The 21,008-nt window shown below is 28.9% G+C and overlaps 1 protein-coding gene across 1 annotated transcript; it reads left to right on the top strand.

The window, feature by feature from the left end:
* Positions 1-10,392: 10,392 nt before the first annotated feature.
* Positions 10,393-10,938, top strand: LOC105761873 (transcriptional regulator TAC1). The gene has a single exon (XM_012579826.1). The coding sequence runs from the start codon at positions 10,393-10,395 to the stop codon at positions 10,936-10,938; it is 546 nt and encodes a 181-aa protein (XP_012435280.1).
* The last annotated feature ends 10,070 nt before the right edge of the window (positions 10,939-21,008 follow it).

Consider the following 21,008-nt stretch of genomic DNA (forward strand, 5'->3'; position numbering starts at 1 on the left):
AGTTCATTCATTACTTTAAAAAATAAAAATAAAAATTTTCAAACACTATGGTTGGTTGGGGCCAATTTCGGGTCAATTCCGAGGGGAATGGCTATTCAGCCATTGAATGAGCCCGTATTACACATGCTCCCTACCAAACCTAACCATATTATTTTTGCAGAGGATGGAGAGAGACTCTCTAACTATGCTTTCTATATTTGTAATTTAGTCTGAATTTAATAATATTAATAATTAGATTTACATTTTCTAAATATATCTGGGATAGAAAAAAGGGGTTCTGAGCTCAGAGACAATAATGAGAGATTTGGTGCATTGGAACCCACCCATTATTTTTGTACTTCTAGATTTATAGGTAAGCTTTTAGAAAAATAAAAAGAAGATGGTGTTTGTGAATGAAATTTCATGAAAGGTTGATAGTGGTGGTGACGGTCACATGCTGAAGCCTAGAAATTAGAAGATGATTCCTTCATAAGAAGGACCAAATAGAGAAAATAAAAAGATGAAATGAGATTAAAATATTTTTAAATTTATATTGATGAATACTTTCCACCTATATTAACTTGAGTGAGTATTTGATATATTAGTAGTGTTTTTTTATTCCACAAACCATCTTAAAAAGTTGACATATTATTTTTCTAGATGTATTTGTTAATAATTTATTATAACATTATTGGACACTTGTAAACCTCCTAATTTTTCTTGTGAAATTTAACAGTTATATTAAAATGTTTTTATTAATTTATTCTTATATTTTTATAAACTATATTTAATATATTTATTTAGTTTGAGGATAATAATGTTATCTTATGCTTATTCTTTACTTATTTATTAATATCATATTATTAATTATTTATTTCATTCAACAAATCAAATTATACAGGAATATCCTATTTCATTCCAGCGAATTAAACTTATGATTGATACTTTATCAAATTTTGAGAAGAAAATCATTTAACATTATGTAGATCAAATAATTATATAATGAAAATAAAATTGTTTTAATTCTTTATTTTATTAAAATAAAAAAAATAAAAAGAATTAACTTCGATTGATTTTTTCCTCTCCCCCACGTGTTTTCCTTTCTTTCTTCTTCCTCTCCCCAGTAAAAGGAACTAAAATATGGCCTGATTTAAATAATTGATAGCTCTGGCTTAGTACCTCTGGATGAAGCAACCTGTCTATTTGCGTGAAAAGACACCTGCGACGTTGATTACACTCAATGGATGGAATTCCATCATCATAAGTTGTAAGATTCACACCTGAAAGTGATGCAGATTGATGGGAGAGCAGGGATTCGTACTCCCAACACCACAACTACTAACTTCGAATATAAACCATTAAAATAAAATATGAAAATTACCATGAAACAAGAAAAGAACTCCAAAAATTATTATGGCAGGCATGTTTAAACTGAGAAACATGGTTAATCAACAAAGGCATCAAACGTTAAACAGAAACGACATCGTCTACCAAGGTTTCCTTCAGTTCAAGTTTGTTGCATGATTCGCCTACATTTTAAATATACAAATGCTTGCTTCATTGCATTTGATTTTATTTTACTCTCATATACAAAAGCTTATTACTCAAGCATATCAAGTTGCTGAAAATCATTATTACTATAAGACGCCTCATTTTCTACCTTCATATAAACAACATATTGAAACAAAACGTGGAGAAGATAAATAATAATAAAAACCTGGAAAGAGGGAGATAGAAGGAAGAAAAAGGAAAGTATATATATATATATATATATATATTGCCATTTCTCATTGGCTAAGGGAGATTGTTAATGCAGCAAATGTTTAACCTAAAAGTGTAATGGAAAATTTTAGTTAATCGAACTGAAATTTTTTCAAAAAAATTTGACCGAACTAAAATATTTCTGTTAATTCGGCCGGTTAATGAATTAACCGAAATTTATGTGTTTTTGTTTTTGATTAAATCAAATATTTTAAACATAATTAACTTTGATTGAAAAGCACAATTTAACTTCAAAAAGCTTGTCAAAACATGAAAATTTAACTGCAGAACAATGTTTCGATATGATCACTTTCCAGTTCTAGAGAAATGATTATCACCACTATGAAATCTTAAGACTTAACAAAACTTGCTTATACCTAGAATTTATAATGGTCAACAATCTTCAGAATTAAAGTCATAGTCAATCAACTCTTTCTACAAAGCATGAACAAGTTACAACCAAATTAAACAATGCATCCAACTACAAAGAAACCAAAGCAACATGGCCTAATTGAATGCCAATTTTCACTTTTGCCGTCACACTTTCCAAAAGCAAGGTTGATTCGGTGAAAGCTCTCCCATCTCCTACATTCTACAGCATTACCACATTTTCACGCATAATCTAGAAAATCAAACAGAAATTTAAAGTTCTCCCTATTAAACTTTAGAAATTCAAAAAATAAAAAATCTTTTATCTCCACTTTAAAGTAAAATGCCCAGCTCTATTAAACTCTATCAACCAAAATCCTCGACACTCTTCCTTTACTTTCTCGAAAACCAAATAGAAAATCAGTCTAATTAAAAATACATTCAAACACTCATTTCCAGTCAAAGAGTGAAGGTAAGGAAACAGAAAAAAGAAGAAGTAAATAGACAGAAAATGTCTTTTAAAACAAACAAACCTCTTCTTTAACAAAGGGAAGGTCTGCGATTAAGGATTTTGTGAGTTGCTGAGTTATTTTCAGTTTTTTAGGAATTTTAGTTTTTTTACTAAATTATAAATTAATTAATTATTTCGATTGGGTTGGGTTTTAAATATTTATTTGGGTTGGGTTAGCTGGCTAGTTGTTGGGGCCTGGGTGGGCTGTGGGTTGCTAATATGGTTTATTTTGGTTAGTTCGATTAATTATTTGATTTCAAACCAAATTAATCGATAATTGAATTTTCAAAAAGTCATTAATTGACTTCCGGCCGAATTAGATTGGTTAACTAACCGATTAACTGAATCAGATCGATTTAGTCGGTTAATTCGATTTTAACCAAAATTTGAACACTCCTACTCATAAGCATCACTTTTGATTTATTATTATTATTAAAGTTTTGGGGTCAATTTTTCATTTAAACTTTGAATTGTAAATTCACTCCTTATTCGAATTTTGAAATATTAATACTGACGAAATGATAGTTATTAATTCATTAACTTATGCTACTTCCAAAATCGATGCGTAATTATCACATGTGTATAATGGTAAATGTCAACTTGCTATTTCTAAAAAATCTAGTTAATTAATTTAATAGTTATCATTTGCATTAATACTAAAATTTTAAAATTGAAAAGCGTCTAATTGTAGAATACACTCTAAATCTACAACTTAAAACATAGTACAAGGCTAAAAACATAATTTAACCAAACAAATTTAACGGTTACAATTTAGGTTAAGATTGAATTTTAAAATTCAAAAAGTACATGGACTAAAATTGATCAAATTAAATTACAATGACTAAATTCACAACTTACGCATACTATAGAGACTAAAAGTAGAATTTAACCTTTTAACTTTTATATTCACTATATTATGACATACCCACAATGTAATTAAAATATTACATAAATATATAAAATTAATGTAAAAGAATAAATGAGATTGTGGTTGAAATTTTTATATAAATATATACAATCCAATTTATGTCATCATTCAAAAGAAGTTTGAGAGCTCACCTAAACTAAGAAGAATACCTATGAAGGAGGAAGGCACAATGTTAAAATGTCTTGAATCCTTCCAAAAAAAAAATCTATTTGAACAGTTGATTCAGAGACTTATTATCTTCACAAGTATTGAGAAAGAAAACAAATGGTATATATGTTTATTTATTTCTAATGAATTTTTAAGAGCATCAAATATAAGTTTTCCCTAAATTAACAATGCGAACACAATGATGTCAAAGGTTTAGATTGTGAATTGTTATTTGCATGCAATTCTCAAATAGGTATAACTAGTTTGGATTCTTGCTTGTTTTTGTGTATTCATATTATAATATTTTTATAATTTTTTTTATGTTTAAATTAATTAATAATATTTGAAAAATTGTAAATTTACTTTAATCAATGTTATAAAATGTGTCCTCATTTAAAGATACATTTTGAGTTTAACAAATTGGTGTAAATTAGTTTTAATATTGTATACATTACAAGTTCATATCTTTATGTGGCTCGCTTTAAAGCAACGATTGCTCACGAATGTGGAGGAATTAGACAGGATCCTTCTTGCCTAGTTTGCGACCATGCATATGAAGACTCTTCTTCATGCTTTTAAATCAGAGTACCATTTTCTTCTCTTCCAACTTTGTTGATTGGTTAGTTTCTAACTTATCTTCACATTTGAGGGCACTTCTAGCGGATGTTATTTGGTCTTTACCTATTTGGTTTAGTCACGTGGCGCCTTTGGAAGAACAAAAATTTATTCATTTTTTATTGTCTTGGAACGCTCCAGAGATAATTAAAGTTTCATTATGTTGGGCTCTACAATTTTCGATTGTACATACAAATAGGACACTTAGTAGGGTTCCAGTTCAATCTTCGTCAGGCAAATTTGTCTATTTACATATCGATGCGGCAGTGAATGTGAGCACAAGGTCCACCTCCTCTAGTGATGTGGTGTGGTGTGAGATTAGTTTAGAGACTGGATTGTCGGGTTTAATCATATTTTGGATAATTGTTCTGTCTTTGATGCTAAATTTTGGAGTATTTGGGATAGTTTACTCTTGTTACAAGAAAATGGATATGTTAAGGTTTTAATTCAAACAGACTGTTTGGAGGCGGTCAAAGCTATTCAAGATAGCTTTTTGGGGACATTGAATTCGGCTTTGCTTCGAAAACGTCAACAGATGTTACAGTACGCAAGGAACATTGGGTGCTTAGGCATGTCCCTAGGGAGAGAAATCAAGTCGTTGATTGTTTAGCTAAACAATCAAGTATACCTAGGGAGTTGATTAACTTTCTTGGGTGGTGCTTTTGATCATTTAATTTAATTTAGTTATCTCATATTTTTATTCAAAAGAAAAAGAGTTAATATTTAAAAATATTTTTTTGAATTTAAAATTTACTATATATTTGTGTGAAGTTGCTTTATAGTTTTTATTTCCTATAATTTATTTAACTTAATTATAGATAGAATTATAATTAATTTTAATTTTATATTTTTAATGTATATTTAACATATCCCTGCACATTTATATATAGATATATCCCTGCATATTTAATTATAGATAGAGTTAAAGCGTGTATTATTTAAGTTAAATATCACACAAAAATATTGATGTAAAAATAAAATATATTTATATATGCATAATCTTGTATTCATATAAAATTTGTTAATATAATATATAATAAAAACAAGTCTAAATGCATCGATATTGTGAACAATAAATATAAATGTTTTAAAATTAATTAATTAATTAAATATAACAACATGTATTATTTTCCTTAAGTAAGCAATGTATTGAATTAGTGGAAATATATTTTATATAGAATTTACCTTGAATTAATTTTTATTTTAAAATTTTTGAGATATTAAAAAATATGAGGAATTTTTATCCCAAATTTGTCGTTATCTTTTGTAAGGAATTTGCCTTGAATTAATTTTTTTAAATATAGTCAATGATTACACATGATGATTATTATTGTGACAAATGATAGTTTAACTATGCCACATGGGAGTTGTTTCTCTATTTTTTTATAGCCTCGTATTGCTATAGTGTATATATAATATATATATATATTAGATTTGTGGATTAAACTATAGTAGAGAATAGAAAAAAATCTAACTCATTGGATTGTTTTTGGAGATAATAAGTGTTCATCAATTCGTGATTAGAACCTACACTCTAAGTAAGTCAAGTTTCAAGAATAGCAGAGAAGATCGTGTTGGTCGAAAGCCGGGAGCATTCTTTATTGCCTATTCCAAAACAAAGGTGCGAATTTGGTAATGGGTATATTGCTATAAGTGTCACAATCACTCAGTTTTAGAAAAAAAATCCCACTATGCAACAAAATTGTTTTTTAAACTGAATTTTTTCCAACATGTTTAATTGTGCTATAGTCCCTTCATGGGCAATTTCAAGGATGCCCCATGCCTCTTTAGCAATAGTGCACTTTGAAATCCTCTTAAACTCCTGCTGAGCAACGCCACAGAAGATAGCATAAAGTATTTTTAGAGTTGGCATTAGCAAGTCTCTTCTCATCAGCGGTCTATTCCAACTTAGACTTCAGGGTTCTTTTAGCTTTTATTTGATTTATAGGTTGCCTCCATCCAGTGAGTACAGATCTCTATACATTTTCATCAGTAGACTTGATGTAGGCTTTATTCTTATCTTTCAGTAGGCATAGTTGTTATTATCCAACATAAAGGGCTGAGTAGTTAAATATCCTTCCATATCTAACAATTAGCAAGACCAGGAAACACCACTATCTATGTTAAGTAGGAAGCTCTAATATCAATTGTTGAATTGAATCATTGCTAATTAGTTAAAGGATAAAATGTTTCTTAGGCAAAGAAAGAGTTGTTTCTCCAAGTAGCTTAGATATATATATATATATATATATGTTTTGTAATAGACAATAATGTATCTCTGATTTTCTCTTCAAGGGAGTTTTCTTTGGAGATTTGTTTATTGATAGAAATTTCAACTCAAGTTTTCAAGGATTGTAGGTAGAATTCTTCGTAACTTCAAATTGCTTAATTAGCTTGATTAGAAGTCGTTTGAAATCCTTTGTTGGTGTTAAATCTAAACATCAAACCCTACGTCATTAAATTGGGTTTCATCTTTTCACAAATTTATCTAATTTTTGTAACCAAGAATTAATTGAAATTTGGTTCTTATTTTTTGTTCATATTGTAATTCCATAGAAAAGCCTTCAAAGTGTTTCAAGAAAAGACGCTTTTTGTTCTCCGAAATCCAGAATGTTTCTAGTTTTCATTCTTCAATATTTTTTCCCCATATTATTATCATTCAACTCTTTGCTTGAGATTTCAAAAACACATCAAGTACTTAACCTCCACTTCATTCTTTCCGACTCCAAGCTGATGCTGGGTTTCAGCTTTCTCAAAGAAATATTTATAACAACTAAAAATTGGTCATTGGAGAAGTTGTTAAACATCAACATACTCTCTATCTGCATAAAAACGACGAATGAAGATTTCCCATCACGTATAAACTTCACTTTCTTTACATGGAAATCGCATATACAAAATCTTGTTTTCTTCTAACCCATTCATCATATAAACATATGCATATAACAGGGATACCACCAAAAAGGAGCTTGTCTCTTCTTATAAAATTATGTCTGGGAGTTTTTTTGGACAAAATTTACAGTAAGTCAACTTGATAGCTACCTTGTCCTTAAAATAACCTCTTGATCATTCAAAGGAGGTGGAGCAATTTTGGACTTTACTTGATGTCTTTTCTAATGCTTACAATTGTAAAGACATGAAATTTTCGCGAAAAAGAAAGATTTTAAATTACCATATTGATATTCGGTGTAGAATTAGTATATTTATTAATGTTTAATTGGTTGTTTACATCTGTATAATATTTATGATGACTTCAATAAAATGGAAGACAATAATTGTTTCTGAGTTGTATTTATTTGAGTTTTTATTTTATAAAAATATCCATATTCTTCGAATATAAGCTATTAAAAAATATAAAATATTCAACATATTTATGTTAAACACATACAATATCTAGGCTATCAGATAAATTCATCGTCGACAATTGAATGGTATAATATAGGAAAATTTTTATCCATGCCAAATACAAAAAGTGATGCTTGGTCCAATCAAAAGAATCTATCATCTGATTCAGGGGCAAAGTCAGAATCTTTTTTTTTGGGCGATATTAAATTGTAATTTTTACGATAATAAAAATGTAATTTCACCATTTTAATAGCATCTATCTTTATAATTTTTAAAGGATTGAATCAAATGTTTATCATTTTAGGGGGACAAAGTATAATTTTACCTTTACTAATTTAAAATTTTAAAAATTTCAAAGGGATTAAATAGAAAATTTTCTATTTTAGGGGGGCAGGGCTCCTGCCAACCCCTTGGTTTTGCCCCTGATTTGATTGCTTTTCCACTTTCATTCGTTTACAAATAAACTCCAACCAAAAAGAGAAAGGAAAAAAGAAGAAGAAGATATAGTTGGGAATGAAATTTTGTAAATTGTATCCCCTTTGACAGAAAATGGAGGGATCAATTGATGTATTCTTTTAATTGTATTCGTCGGGACTGATGAGTCTTAAACCCACAGCTTTCATCTTGACAGGGCGGTGCTCTAACCAATTAAATTACAATCCTAGGGAAATAAAGAAAAATGTAAAACATAGGTAGTCTTATGATTTCATTCAAACTATTTATGTTTAGATTTTAAATTCAAATCGCCCAGTTGTAACAAGTAAAGGCACGTGTGATATATTGATATCTATATGAACATGCACTTTGAGTGAGAGCGACACAAATTATTAGTTACTAAGAATCCTTTTGTTCGACACTCGTGCTAAATTCAAGTAACATAAATACATATAATAAACCGCTTATACATGTACTAGAATTTATCACAAAACATTTAAATAAATAAAATAATTACTTTCTAATTTAATATTTTATATATTTTCATTAATTAAATTAATTTCACTTTAACTCCAATCATAAAATTAAAACTAAGGAAGATTTGATCATAATATATACATATAAAATAAGTTAATGTAATGAAATATTTGACTCTTAATTGTCAATTACATTCCTTTAAAGAGATTGGGCGGAAGGCTAGCTTGTCACCCCGTAGGACACCATTCCTTAAAATAATAGAAAAATGAAATTATATTCTAAGAATGAGATACAGAGTTATTATGAATACAAAATTAAAGTAATATTATTTATTTAGATCAAATTGATATTTAGAGTTATATTTTGTTACCCGAATTTTTCCATTTCCGTTAGCTTATAATTTAGCAACACTTAGTAAGCTGTTACATGCAATCACATGGAAATAAAGTGAGAATAGATTTTTTAAAAACCTTTGTAATTTTAATGATAAAGTTACAGTTATTGAAAATGCCTACTACAACTTCATCTTAATCTAGGGTTTGCAGATAAAATATTTGGTTCCTCCATTCACAATCACAAGTTCAAGCTCAAAATATAGCAATAGTTCCAAGAGGATTTATAAACTTTTATCTCCCTGCAAACAAAACAAAAATAATATAATAAACCCAGCAATGTTAAGTTAACGAAAGATATATACCAAAATTTAGGGTTTGAAATTAAAGGAAAGATTGGTTCAAGATTTTCAATCACTAATGGAGCAGTGAGCAATTTACTTTAGGGAGTAGATGATGTTTTAAGCCTTTGAAAAACATTAGATACAAAGAAATTTCTTATTCTTCTCCATTTTATTTGTCAATTTTAGTTGGTTTAGTATTGCTTTTCAAAAACAAATTTGTTGTATAAAAATTATTTTGAAAAGTTGGACTTAAGATTTAAAATATTCTATTGCTGTCAAAAAATACTATAAAAAGTTAGAATATTGCTTTTAGATAGGTTGTAATGTAAAAAAAAATATGAAATATTAATTTTAAATATTTTAAAGTAATTAATATAAATTATTTATATAATTTGAATAGAAAATAAAATTCATAATTTTGATATTAAAACGACAAACATAACTCTCGTAAATAAATACAAAAAATTAATTGACTTGAATGCAAAATGTTTTTCAATTTCACAAAAGAAATGGTATCCGGTTAATTCGTGACACTAATTCAAATAGAGATTCTCTGTCAATCATATATTATGCTATATATATATATAAATTGTTAAAGAAAAGGGATCCGATGATTAATATTTTAATAAAAATTAAAATTATGGTGTTGGATCTCATAATGTAAGACTGGCTTTGCATGGGCAACGAAGAGGGGCAGGCCAAATGTAGGGAAGAAAAATGTTTGAATTGCTCAAGAAAATGATAATGTTAAAATTACAAAACAATTACGCACATTGCATTGGTTTTGAAGTCATAGCATAGATTCTGTTCTTAAGAACCAGAAATATGGGATCTTTTACCCTTCATACATCAATTTCTTTACAATTTAACCTAGTTAATTTTTTATTATTTTATTTAAAGTTACAGTTAAGTTTGATACCAAGTCTTTAGAACTCTTAAATTAATGAAAGAACCCAAATTAAAGATATAAAAATTTACACTAGTTGGTTCCTTGGTGGAGTCCAAGTCCAGGAAATTACAGATCATTTTATTTGAGTAGTCTAGAATAATATTTGCAGGCCTCTATAAATATAAACAAAAACACCTTCACTATCCTCAAGTTGACCACGCCTCATTTTCCTTTCCTTTTTGATTCTCCCAAGTGGTGGAATGGAGACTGATCAGCCTGCACCAGAAAACCCAGACAAGGCATCCTCGGATGAACAAGGTGCAAGCCCTGCAAGATCCTATGACTGCACTTTTTGTAAGAGAGGTTTCTCCAATGCACAAGCCCTTGGTGGCCACATGAATATTCACCGTAGAGACAAAGCCAAGCTCAAACAACCTTCTCCAACTCATGAAACTACTGCTACTACCCAACAATCTAATTTCGACATCTCCAAGATCATCCCCTCCTATTCTCACACACCAAGCAGCCATGGAAAGTGGCGTTGGGTTCTTCAGGATGATGGTGCTGATGCCAGAACAGACAAAACCAGTGACCATATTGTCGGATCACAAATCCGACAACTGCCTTTGTTTGATGAAAAACCTTCCAAATCAGATCAAAATCCCAGAAGCCAAGTTCAGGAGGGCCTTGAGAAAGGGTTTTCATCCACCCAACCTCCATTAGGGTCTGAATTGGATCTTGAACTTAGATTGGGACCTGAGCCTCACGATTCATCGCCACCAAAGACCACCAAAAAGTTCTTTTAACCTCCACATAAACAACAATAATCCATATTATATACCATGGTACGTTTTCTTCTTTCCTGTTATTTTTATTATTGTAATTATTTTAAAAAAAAAAATTGTCGGATGATAAATGCTATTATGCCTCAAACCTCAAAATAATTATGATTGTATTTATTTATTTTTCCAATTTCTTTCATGTATTTAATTAACATTTAGTTTGTTCGGATTTAAATATCAATTCTTCTTTTTCTTGTTTTGGTACATAAATATAATCTTCTATTTCTCAAATTTTATGCTAATTAACATTGGAGATATTTCTTGTTTTCGTTATTTTCTAGGGTTTGGCTTTGGTTCAAATCGAAAACAATGAAAATATGCAACATTAATGATTAGTAAAAGAACAGAATTTCTTTTACCTAATGTTTTACACATTAATCCAAACAGAAGATTATAAACAAGTGATTCTTGTCAAAAGCTGACAGCGATTAACGACAGGTTTTCATTAAACTCGTCTCTGGTTGATTTTTCCGAGACCTTACTACATAACATAAACTAGGCTTGAAAACTTTGAACCAACTGATTATGGATTTAAGGGCAGGGTTTTTTAAAGCCTAAATTAGTTTGATATCATTAGATATATTAATCGACAAACGTTTAACTCCAAGTGCAGCATGCAATGCATGCATGTCAATGCATATGTTTCATATCAAAAGAATTTCGATTTCTTCAAATGAAGTTCGTGACATTTTTTACTAGCTTATATATGAAAGTACTTGACAGGGGCTATTCAGATGCTGTACTAATCATTTGCACTGGAATCTTCTGCAAATATACATATATACATACATATGCACTTCTTTTGCACGAACCCTCATTAAGAAACTAATTAATAAATCTTGCATGCCTTGATATATGATATTGAATTCTCCAATTTGACATTTTCCTTGAATATATTCATGCGCAACAGATATTCCAAATATGATATAAAAGTATAATCACCGAATATATAAAAGAAATTCTATTGAAGAATATTTGGATTTTTTAAAAAATTCTATGCTAAGTATAGATTTTAGCTAATATATATTACTGAACTGAAGTGATTCAGAATCCATATGTATATATACATCTAAAATATTGCATTGAGTATAGTTTAGAAATAATGGTTTCTTAGTGCCATAATTTGGATACTCAGTATATTCTTGAATTTTTGTCAAATTCAAGTGCTCTTCAAGATATTTGAATCTACATCCTTAAATATATATGAATGTACTCTTCAATTCATCTTATGTTTCAATCTAATCCCAGTAAATTGGACCATGTTGTGAAAGCATAATATGGAATTGTTTTCTTTAAACCCCTACAGATCATTCAAGATTTTGAATAAGAATATCTCCTACTATTCAAACTTGCATTCTCAAACACAAAGGAATGCACTCTATAAAACAAATAAGATTTAATTTATAAAGTGCACTTCAGAAGATGGAGATCTTTTGCATTTGAGGATGTGGATTCGAATATGTACAAGTGTAGTTATGGGTGACAAAATCTTGAGGTACACTCAAAGAAAATTTTCAGATTACACTTTCACAAGTCATCTAATAAGTTGAGTCAAGTTATGACATAAAATGCAACTTTATATATTTAAACCAGGCACAAGCCGTGCCATGTTGAGAGAGCATAATCCGAAATATTTGGATTTTTTTTATTAAAAATTCTATGCTTAGTATAGATTTTAGCTAATATATATTATTGAGCTGAAGTGATTCAGAATCCATATCTATATATACATCTAAATCATTGCATTGAGTACAGTTGAGAAATAATGGTTTCTTAGTGCCATAATTTGGATATATGTTCTTGAAAGTTTTGTAAAATTCAAGTGCTCAACATATTTGAAGAATTCAAGTGTGGTTAAGGATATTTAAATCTAAATCTTCAATTGTATAGAAATTCATTCTGCAATTCATCTTATGTCATAATCTAATATGGAATTGTTTTCTTTAAACATCCATAGGTCATTTAAGATTTTGTTACCCTTAAAGAGTGTTTCCACCTATTCGGACTCACATCTTCAAACACAAATGAGTGCATCATTTAGAATAAATACAATTTGTTCTATAGAGCGCACTCCAGAAGATGGAACTTTCTGGTATTTGAGGACGTGGATTCAAATATGTGCACGTGTACTTGAGGGTGGCAAAATCTCGTGGGACCAATGGATGTCCAAAGAAAATTTCAATTTATGCCTTCACACGAGTCATCCAATAAGCTATGTCAAGTCTTGACATAAAATGCAATTTTTTTATATTTTAATCATGCACGGTCCTTTGTACCATGTTGGGAGAGCATAATTCGAATTTGTTCTCTTTAGGCAAATTTTTACTATCCTGAAGTGTGCTTCTAGAAATTCTCATTTCTTAAGGAGGCAAAAGCACACTAAAGGATGGAAGGAAAGAGAGGGGTAGGAAGATATATTCATATATATTTATAATTTATTTATTTATTTAAAGTAAATAAATTGTTTAGAAACCTTATAATATATGTTATTTATGGGTATTCTAGAAATACATTAAGAAAACATAAAAATAATTTTTAATATGCAATGTTTTTAAGAAGTGTTTCAGGCTAGATTAAATTTCCAATTGTTATTCAAATTTGATCTAAAAATACTAATTACATAAGGAATAGTCCTTAATACTCGCAGTTCAAATTTTGAAGATGTAAATCCCTTCCCACCATAAAATAAATATTAAACTACAATTTTAATTTTAGAGGGTCAAAACATTATTTTATTTAAAAAGTGAATATAACTTAAAAATAAAATATAAAATGATTGATTTTTATTTATTTGAAAATTAAATATTATAAAAAGAATGAAAATTTATCAAATAATGTCCAAAATGGATAAAACAAAGTGGAATCCAAAATTAAGATGTAACCAAACCAAATTATGAGGGATAAATAGAAAATCCAAATCCACCCATCCTTTCATCGCTGCCTACACTAATATGATATATTTGATTTTATAATTTAGTGATCATATTTTGAAGTTTAAATTTATAATTTTGTTAATTTAAATTAATTAAATGACTAAAATTACATTAGTTATGGTATTGTAATCTTTATTAGATGTTTAACGAAAATTTAAAAAAAATGTAAATTGGGATTGCTGTTAACAATTGTTTTCATTTTCATCACCAAATTTTAATAACTCAAAATAAAATTTGTCTTTTGATTTTTTATAAAAAAATTGAGTTAATCAGTATGGAGATAAAACCCAAGTTATTTTGTGTAATTCAATTCTTAGTAAAAATCATTTTTCTTTCTTAAAATCCAGTTTTTCCCTAAAGAAACACAACCCTTTTATTGAATAAAACTAAAATTAATTATAAAAATAAAAACCGAAGTAAAACTTTAGGTTTTTCCTTTTATTGGGAGAAAACGAAATTTATTTCTAAAAGGAAAAAATTAAATTGTTTTTCTATAAAAACCAAATAATTTAATGTAAATACCATGTTTTCCTTCTACTCAAAAAATTAAATTAATTATAAAAAGAAAAGAGAAAAAATAAATTAAAATGATAAAATAATTTTCTTCATAAAAATCAAAGTTTTTCCTATAAAACCCCAAGAGCCTTTTCCTTTTACTAGAAAAAAATAAAATTAATTCTAATTTAAAAGAAAAGATGAAATGAGTACACAAAATGAAAACTTATTAAAGTTGAGTGACTAAAATGAAAATAATTGTTAACGACGATTGCCCAATTTGCAATTTCTTTTATTTTCAATGCCCAAAACGAAAACTTATGAAAATTGAGCCACCAATTGTATAGTTTTCCTTATAAATTTTGAATTTTACCTTCTTTTTTTTTTTTAAAGTATAGGACTTTATATTTTATTTATTGCTAATAAAGTCTTTGTTTAGTGGTAAAAGAGACATGTGAATTTTGAAGTTTTATATTTGAATCATGCCATCATGTGTAAACTCTCTTCAATGTATTTTGATGTTTAGTTTGATTTTTCATTATAAATTATGATTGTAGCTATTCAAACTATATTGATTGCAATTATAATTATATTTTTTTATAAAAAAACTTATATTTCTTATTATAGGTTAAAGTAGTAAAAAAATTCATGTACTTTTTCGAAAAATCAATTAAGTTCTTCCGTGAAGAAAACATTCAATAAAGCCTCAAACGTTAAAAATTCATCAATTAAGCTTTTCGATCAACAACTTTCGCCATTGATAATTATTTTGTTGATATGGTCATTAACTGTCGCTGAGTTAGCCATCATGATACAAACCAGTAAAAAATATTCAAAAAAAAATATTTAAAAAATTCATGTCCAAAATGAATTTGAATAAATGGATGTCGAAATTCCTTTAAATCTGGACACCGGTTTATCTAGATTCATTCTAAACATTATTTTTAATTATAATTTTTTAAAATTATTAAAACTTTGTAAAACTTTATAAAAATTAAAAATTTAAAAAAGTTAATTAAAATTCAAGCCTAAAAGGAATACAGGTAAATGGACATTGAGGAATTTGGACTTCCATTTATCCAAATTCATTTTGAATATATAAAATTATACCAAATTTTAAAAAGTATTAGAATTTTGTAAAACATTATAAAACATAAATAAATAAAAACAAGAAATGGAGGTTCTTGCTTTTCTTGTAAATTTTTTAAGTATGTTTTGAAATTCTAATAAATTAATAGTTTTTCATTTTTTCTAACAAATTAATAGTATCGAATTGAAATTTTAGTATTGGATTTTTTATCTAATTTGTTAATTCTGGTATTGGTTTTTATACTTTCAGGACCATTTTTATACCAACTATTAATTTCAATGTACGATATAAAACTATAATATCAAAAATACAGTTAAGAGTTATGGTCAAACATGTGCATAAAATGAAAAACTATATATATATATATATATATATTAGTTTAGCATATATAGACATATACTTTCCTTTTAATTTTATTTCTCTATAATGTTTTATAATTTTTTAAAATTATATAATTTTTAAAATTTTTGTAATTTAAAACTCATGTAGAATGAAGTTGGATGTTCATTTGTTAAGGTTCATTCTAGACTCGATTTTTAAATAATATTTACTTTTTGTTTTTGTTTTTATTTTTTATTAATACTTTTTATATTTTAACAATGTTTTACAAAATTTGTAAAACATTATTTAATTTTTTAATTTTAAAAGAAAACTACAACTAGAATGAATCTAGTCAAAAAGTTGTCCAGTTCAAATGAACTTAAACAATTGGACGTCTAAGTTCATTCTAGACTTAATTTTTTAAATACTTTTTATTTTTGCTGACGTAGATCACTATGTCAACATCATGACGATTGACTTAATGATAGTTAACATCCATGTTAGCACAGTAACAACCAATGATGGAAATTTTTAATCACTTATAAATTCTTTAGCACCCCTCTTTCGAATTTCTTTCACAGGGTCTACTTTAGGTGCAGTTGCAACCGGAACTGGTAGTGCAGGTTGTCCTGGACAAACCACTTTTGGCTGTGGTTGCTGATGTTGATGAGGCTGGGCGCTTAAGTATTTCCCATAAACTGGTCGAACATTTGTGTCATCATCATAAATAAAACATTCCTAAAAGCATTTCCAGCAGTTCCCTGACTAACTGTAGGTGCATTTCTTCTCCAGTCACATTTCTAGATCCTTCAGGCATTTTTTTCAGCACTACAAAAGAATTCAGATTAGTTTAACACACACATGGACTTAGTCAGAGGCGTATCATGTATGATGGGACGTGACTCAACCTTTGGTTTTTCGATAATCGACTCAACCTTAACTCTTATACCAAACTTGTAACACACCAAACTCGACCCTATGATAGGATCCAAGTATGGTGTGTTACTACTTAAAATCAAACTAACTTCAAAACATTTTTGGCGGAAGCTTTTAAAATTTTATAAAGTTATAAATATAAATCATTTGATAGTTGTTGCTTTACTCAGTTTAAATGGAATCATTAATAGTTTAAATAATATTCAAGCAATTTTGATATATAAGTGTAAATATAATAATTTCATTAAACAAAATGTATTAATTTAAAATCATGTATTAATAATACTTAATAAAAGTATTATAAAACAAATCATTATCAAAACAAAAGTTCTTTATACAAATCATTTCCAAAATGCTCTTATGTGTCACTCCCACGAGTCATGCATGATACAAATACAAAGCAGTTGGCTCATGATAAAAGCAACACTTTGGCGTAATCCTTCTTACAAAGTCTTCCTTCAGTCAGCAAGCCTGAGAAGGAAAAAGGATAACAGAGTAAGTTCAAATGAACTTAGTGAGTTCCAAAAAGAAATCATACATAACATTATTGATATTACATCTGAACCTTTCTGAAGGATTCACACACATACACATAGTACGCCCAATGGCGTATACAAGACACATACAGACTCAGTACGCTAACTTGCTTCTCACTCGGGCGTATATTGTACACCAACTTAATATAACTTAGACAAATCTATCTTCATGCTAGTCATGCACCCAGAATCAAAAGCATATCATTCAGTCATATTCACATACGTTTTCCCCATTAACTCCTCATATCATTTTCATTCAAAATAGCATGTTTTTGTTGGATCGCCGGCACCCCTACGGCACAGCAAAAAAAAATAAAATCGGCGACCCTAACCATGGATCCATGTGTGAGGAACGAATCGGAGTGATCAAGGTTACGAAATTACCTAATGTTTATTCAGAGTAGACAGCAACACCTCAACAACGAGTAGTCTGATCTGCTATCGAACCAAGCCGCAATCTATCATGATCCCGGCCTCTACGTAATCCACCCAGTTGACTACGAACGGAAGGAATCCCCAAAACAGTTTTGAGAGTTATTTTTCTTTGACGGCTGCTAGGCTCAAACAAAGAAAAACGGGATTATATATATATATCCTTTTGTTTTAGGGTTTTTAGGAATTAAATAAATATAATAATATTTTTATACCGAAAATTATAATTACATTAATTATAATATAAGTTCGGTAAACCATATATTTATTTGAATTCTTATGCTAACCAAATTCATGTCTTCATTATACATACAACAACCTTGTACATAATGTGTTGGAAATTTGATTACCGAATTAAATTAATTCTATAATTAATTTAATTCAAGTGACCCCAAAAACAATACCAACTATGGTCTATTCCGTTCATTTCAACTATAGGGTGTGACCTCAGAGGTTCTCGTAACGTTAGCAAGATAACACTAGAATGATTCTAATGCTACAAACAATGAGTGGCATCTAGCAATGCATCATTGCTACCTAAGTCACAAGAGATCATGATTCGACATAACCTTTTTTATGATTAACCTTTATGCAATAATCCTTAAGTCCTTTATCTCGGATTGGACACAAGTCATGGAATAGTCACACTTGCATTGTCCATTCCATGTTCCTTGATATCTTAAGCGGATTACGATATACAAATAAGTATGACATCTAATATCAACTTATTTGAGCATGGCCATGCATTTCTAGTCTCACTTAATCAAGTGGCCTAAGATATTACTCCTATTATGTAGGAGGGACTTATCCTATATCGACCAACCATATCCCTCTACATAGATTGTGGTATATCCAACATCGTCTTTATAGAACAACCGCCATTGTACGCTTGACTATATCAAAATATACAACTCACGATGTTGGGATTATGATGATCTCAAGTCCGAGGATCATATAAATATTAATCATTATGAGTAATGTCGTGACAATTACATAATAATCCAAGAAACATACTCATAACGGGTCACCCAATATGTTGTTCTCTAACACACATATTCATGTAATGATTCGACATTCCATATCAATGACAACTCTTTATCATCAATCAACTACATGTTAGTCTTAATGCATTATCGTTGTCCTATCCAACAATAATACTTGACTAAGGAACTTTTAAGAATAATCATATTATTCTCAGGACATTATTATAAAACAGTTTATTTATATACACAGAAAAGAAACTGAAATAATAATGGTAACGCCTTATATTAATAAACATGATAAATCAAGTATGTTATTACAACCATCTCATGATTGATCTTTGGGCATACTCTAACAGTTTTATCGTGATCTGCCAATCCAATTTGCAATATAGTTTCCTACCGGAGGCTACACAAACATATCTCCTCATCTGCATCACCACATATCATATCATATCATATCATATCAGAAGCAAATGGTAGTGGCTTAAGCATGAAGAATGACGCTTACTTTATCTTACAGACAGGTTGCACTCATATTGAAGACTTTGGATAACCATTACCCACACAACATCTTTCATCCATTACAAAGGAGGATTGCTTACCTTACACGAATTATAAAATAAAAAAAAATTACAGCACATGGAAGTAAGAAAGAACTCACCAAAAACTCTAGCACAATCTACAAAGCAGGTCACTTGTCTCTATCGCTTGGACCTTCATTAGCTTCTTGAGCTAAAATGAAGATAATTAAACATATCATATCATCAATCTATCAATTTGATCATGCATGCAAGAACCAACAACACTTAGTCTAGAATCAGGAAGTTTCCTTCTTCTCACACTATACTAAGATCTATACATGCAGAACGAGAAACACGTAAATAACTTTGAGAGTAACCTAAGGTTCATCAGTAATTACCAGTGAGCTGGTACTAACGTATAAGTTAGCTGAATATTGTGAACCTTCACTCTAAAGAGGTTTTCTGAACTTAGGTTTTCAAAGAGTTTCATAGAAAATCAAGGAAGAAAAAAACGTAAAGGTGTTCAGAAAGACCACCGCTAGCCTTATTTACTTAAACACGGAAAGGTGTTCAGAAAGACCACCGCTAGCCTTATTTACTTAAACACGGAGACAAAGATTAGTGAAAAAGTCAAATAATTCCACTAACACTATTGATTCTCGTGATTAAGTGCACTTAACATAACTTAAGTCTTATCATCTATAGTAGTTTAGTTCTGTTCTAACTAAATCTCAACTTAATTATCCAAACCATAATTTTGAAATAATAAACAAATCTAAACAACTACAAACTTAACGAGTTCACCCAAGACATCTGAGTTAGGAGGATACTCAATAAAAGAGCCTGTCAAACCACATAACTCGCCAAACCTAAGAGTTCTCCAAATGGCGTATATACGGAATACTATACTTGGCTAAAATAAACACTTTACTTACTCCTTTATCCTTATTTTACCAACTACAAGCCAAACAGTAACCAATTATGAAGACTCCGTCAGGCGGTCTGTTACAATACATCTGATTGATTAAAATACAAAATTTAACCAATATAATGTATAGCGAATGAAGAAATTGACAAAGGCCATGCCAATCCAACAAGAACTGGATAAAACTAGTACCTCAACTTTTGCTAATAGTGCCAAGGCCTTATTGGCAGTACTATAGTTTTTTTTTTTTATAAAATTTTAATCCATATAAAAAATTACCTATGATATTTAAAAGTTATTTATTTTATATTTCATAAGGAGAACTTGATATATTGTCTGCACTATTAATATCATATAAACTTGTTCAAGAGTTGGTCACTCAAGTTTAAAGTGCTTCCTAATATTTGAAGCTTTGGACAAAAATATTAGACTCAAAAAATGGACACAAGAGAATAAGACCCATTTAAAATATGGGTTAAACTTAGGCTTCAATATTCAATGCCCGAGATCGGCCTGAATCTGACTCGTTTTCAATATTGTAATATATTGTTTTATTTTATTTTATTTTTACATACTATATCATTTGTATCGCGTAAAAATTAAACCTATAATATTGTAATATAAACATTAAAGAATGCCTTAGGGTGTCTATGTTTGTAATCTTAATAAAATACATATTAAATATTAATTTAATATAGTATAAATTATTTTTTTTAAAAAATGAGCTTAAAACAAATAAGATTAATTATTTACAAATATAAACGAATTTAAACAAACATTAATTATATTAATATCATACCAACATTCAACCCAAATGGGCACAATTCGACCAAGGTTAGAGGAGTATGATGACTCCAAATCC

Source organism: Gossypium raimondii, chromosome 7 (assembly GCF_025698545.1).
Source record: "Gossypium raimondii isolate GPD5lz chromosome 7, ASM2569854v1, whole genome shotgun sequence".
Taxonomy (NCBI): domain Eukaryota; kingdom Viridiplantae; phylum Streptophyta; class Magnoliopsida; order Malvales; family Malvaceae; genus Gossypium; species Gossypium raimondii.

Excerpts from the sequence above, each read along its gene's own strand:
- LOC105761873 (XM_012579826.1), top strand. The coding sequence starts at position 10,393 with ATGGAGACTGATCAGCCTGCACCAGAAAACCCAGACAAGGCATCCTCG.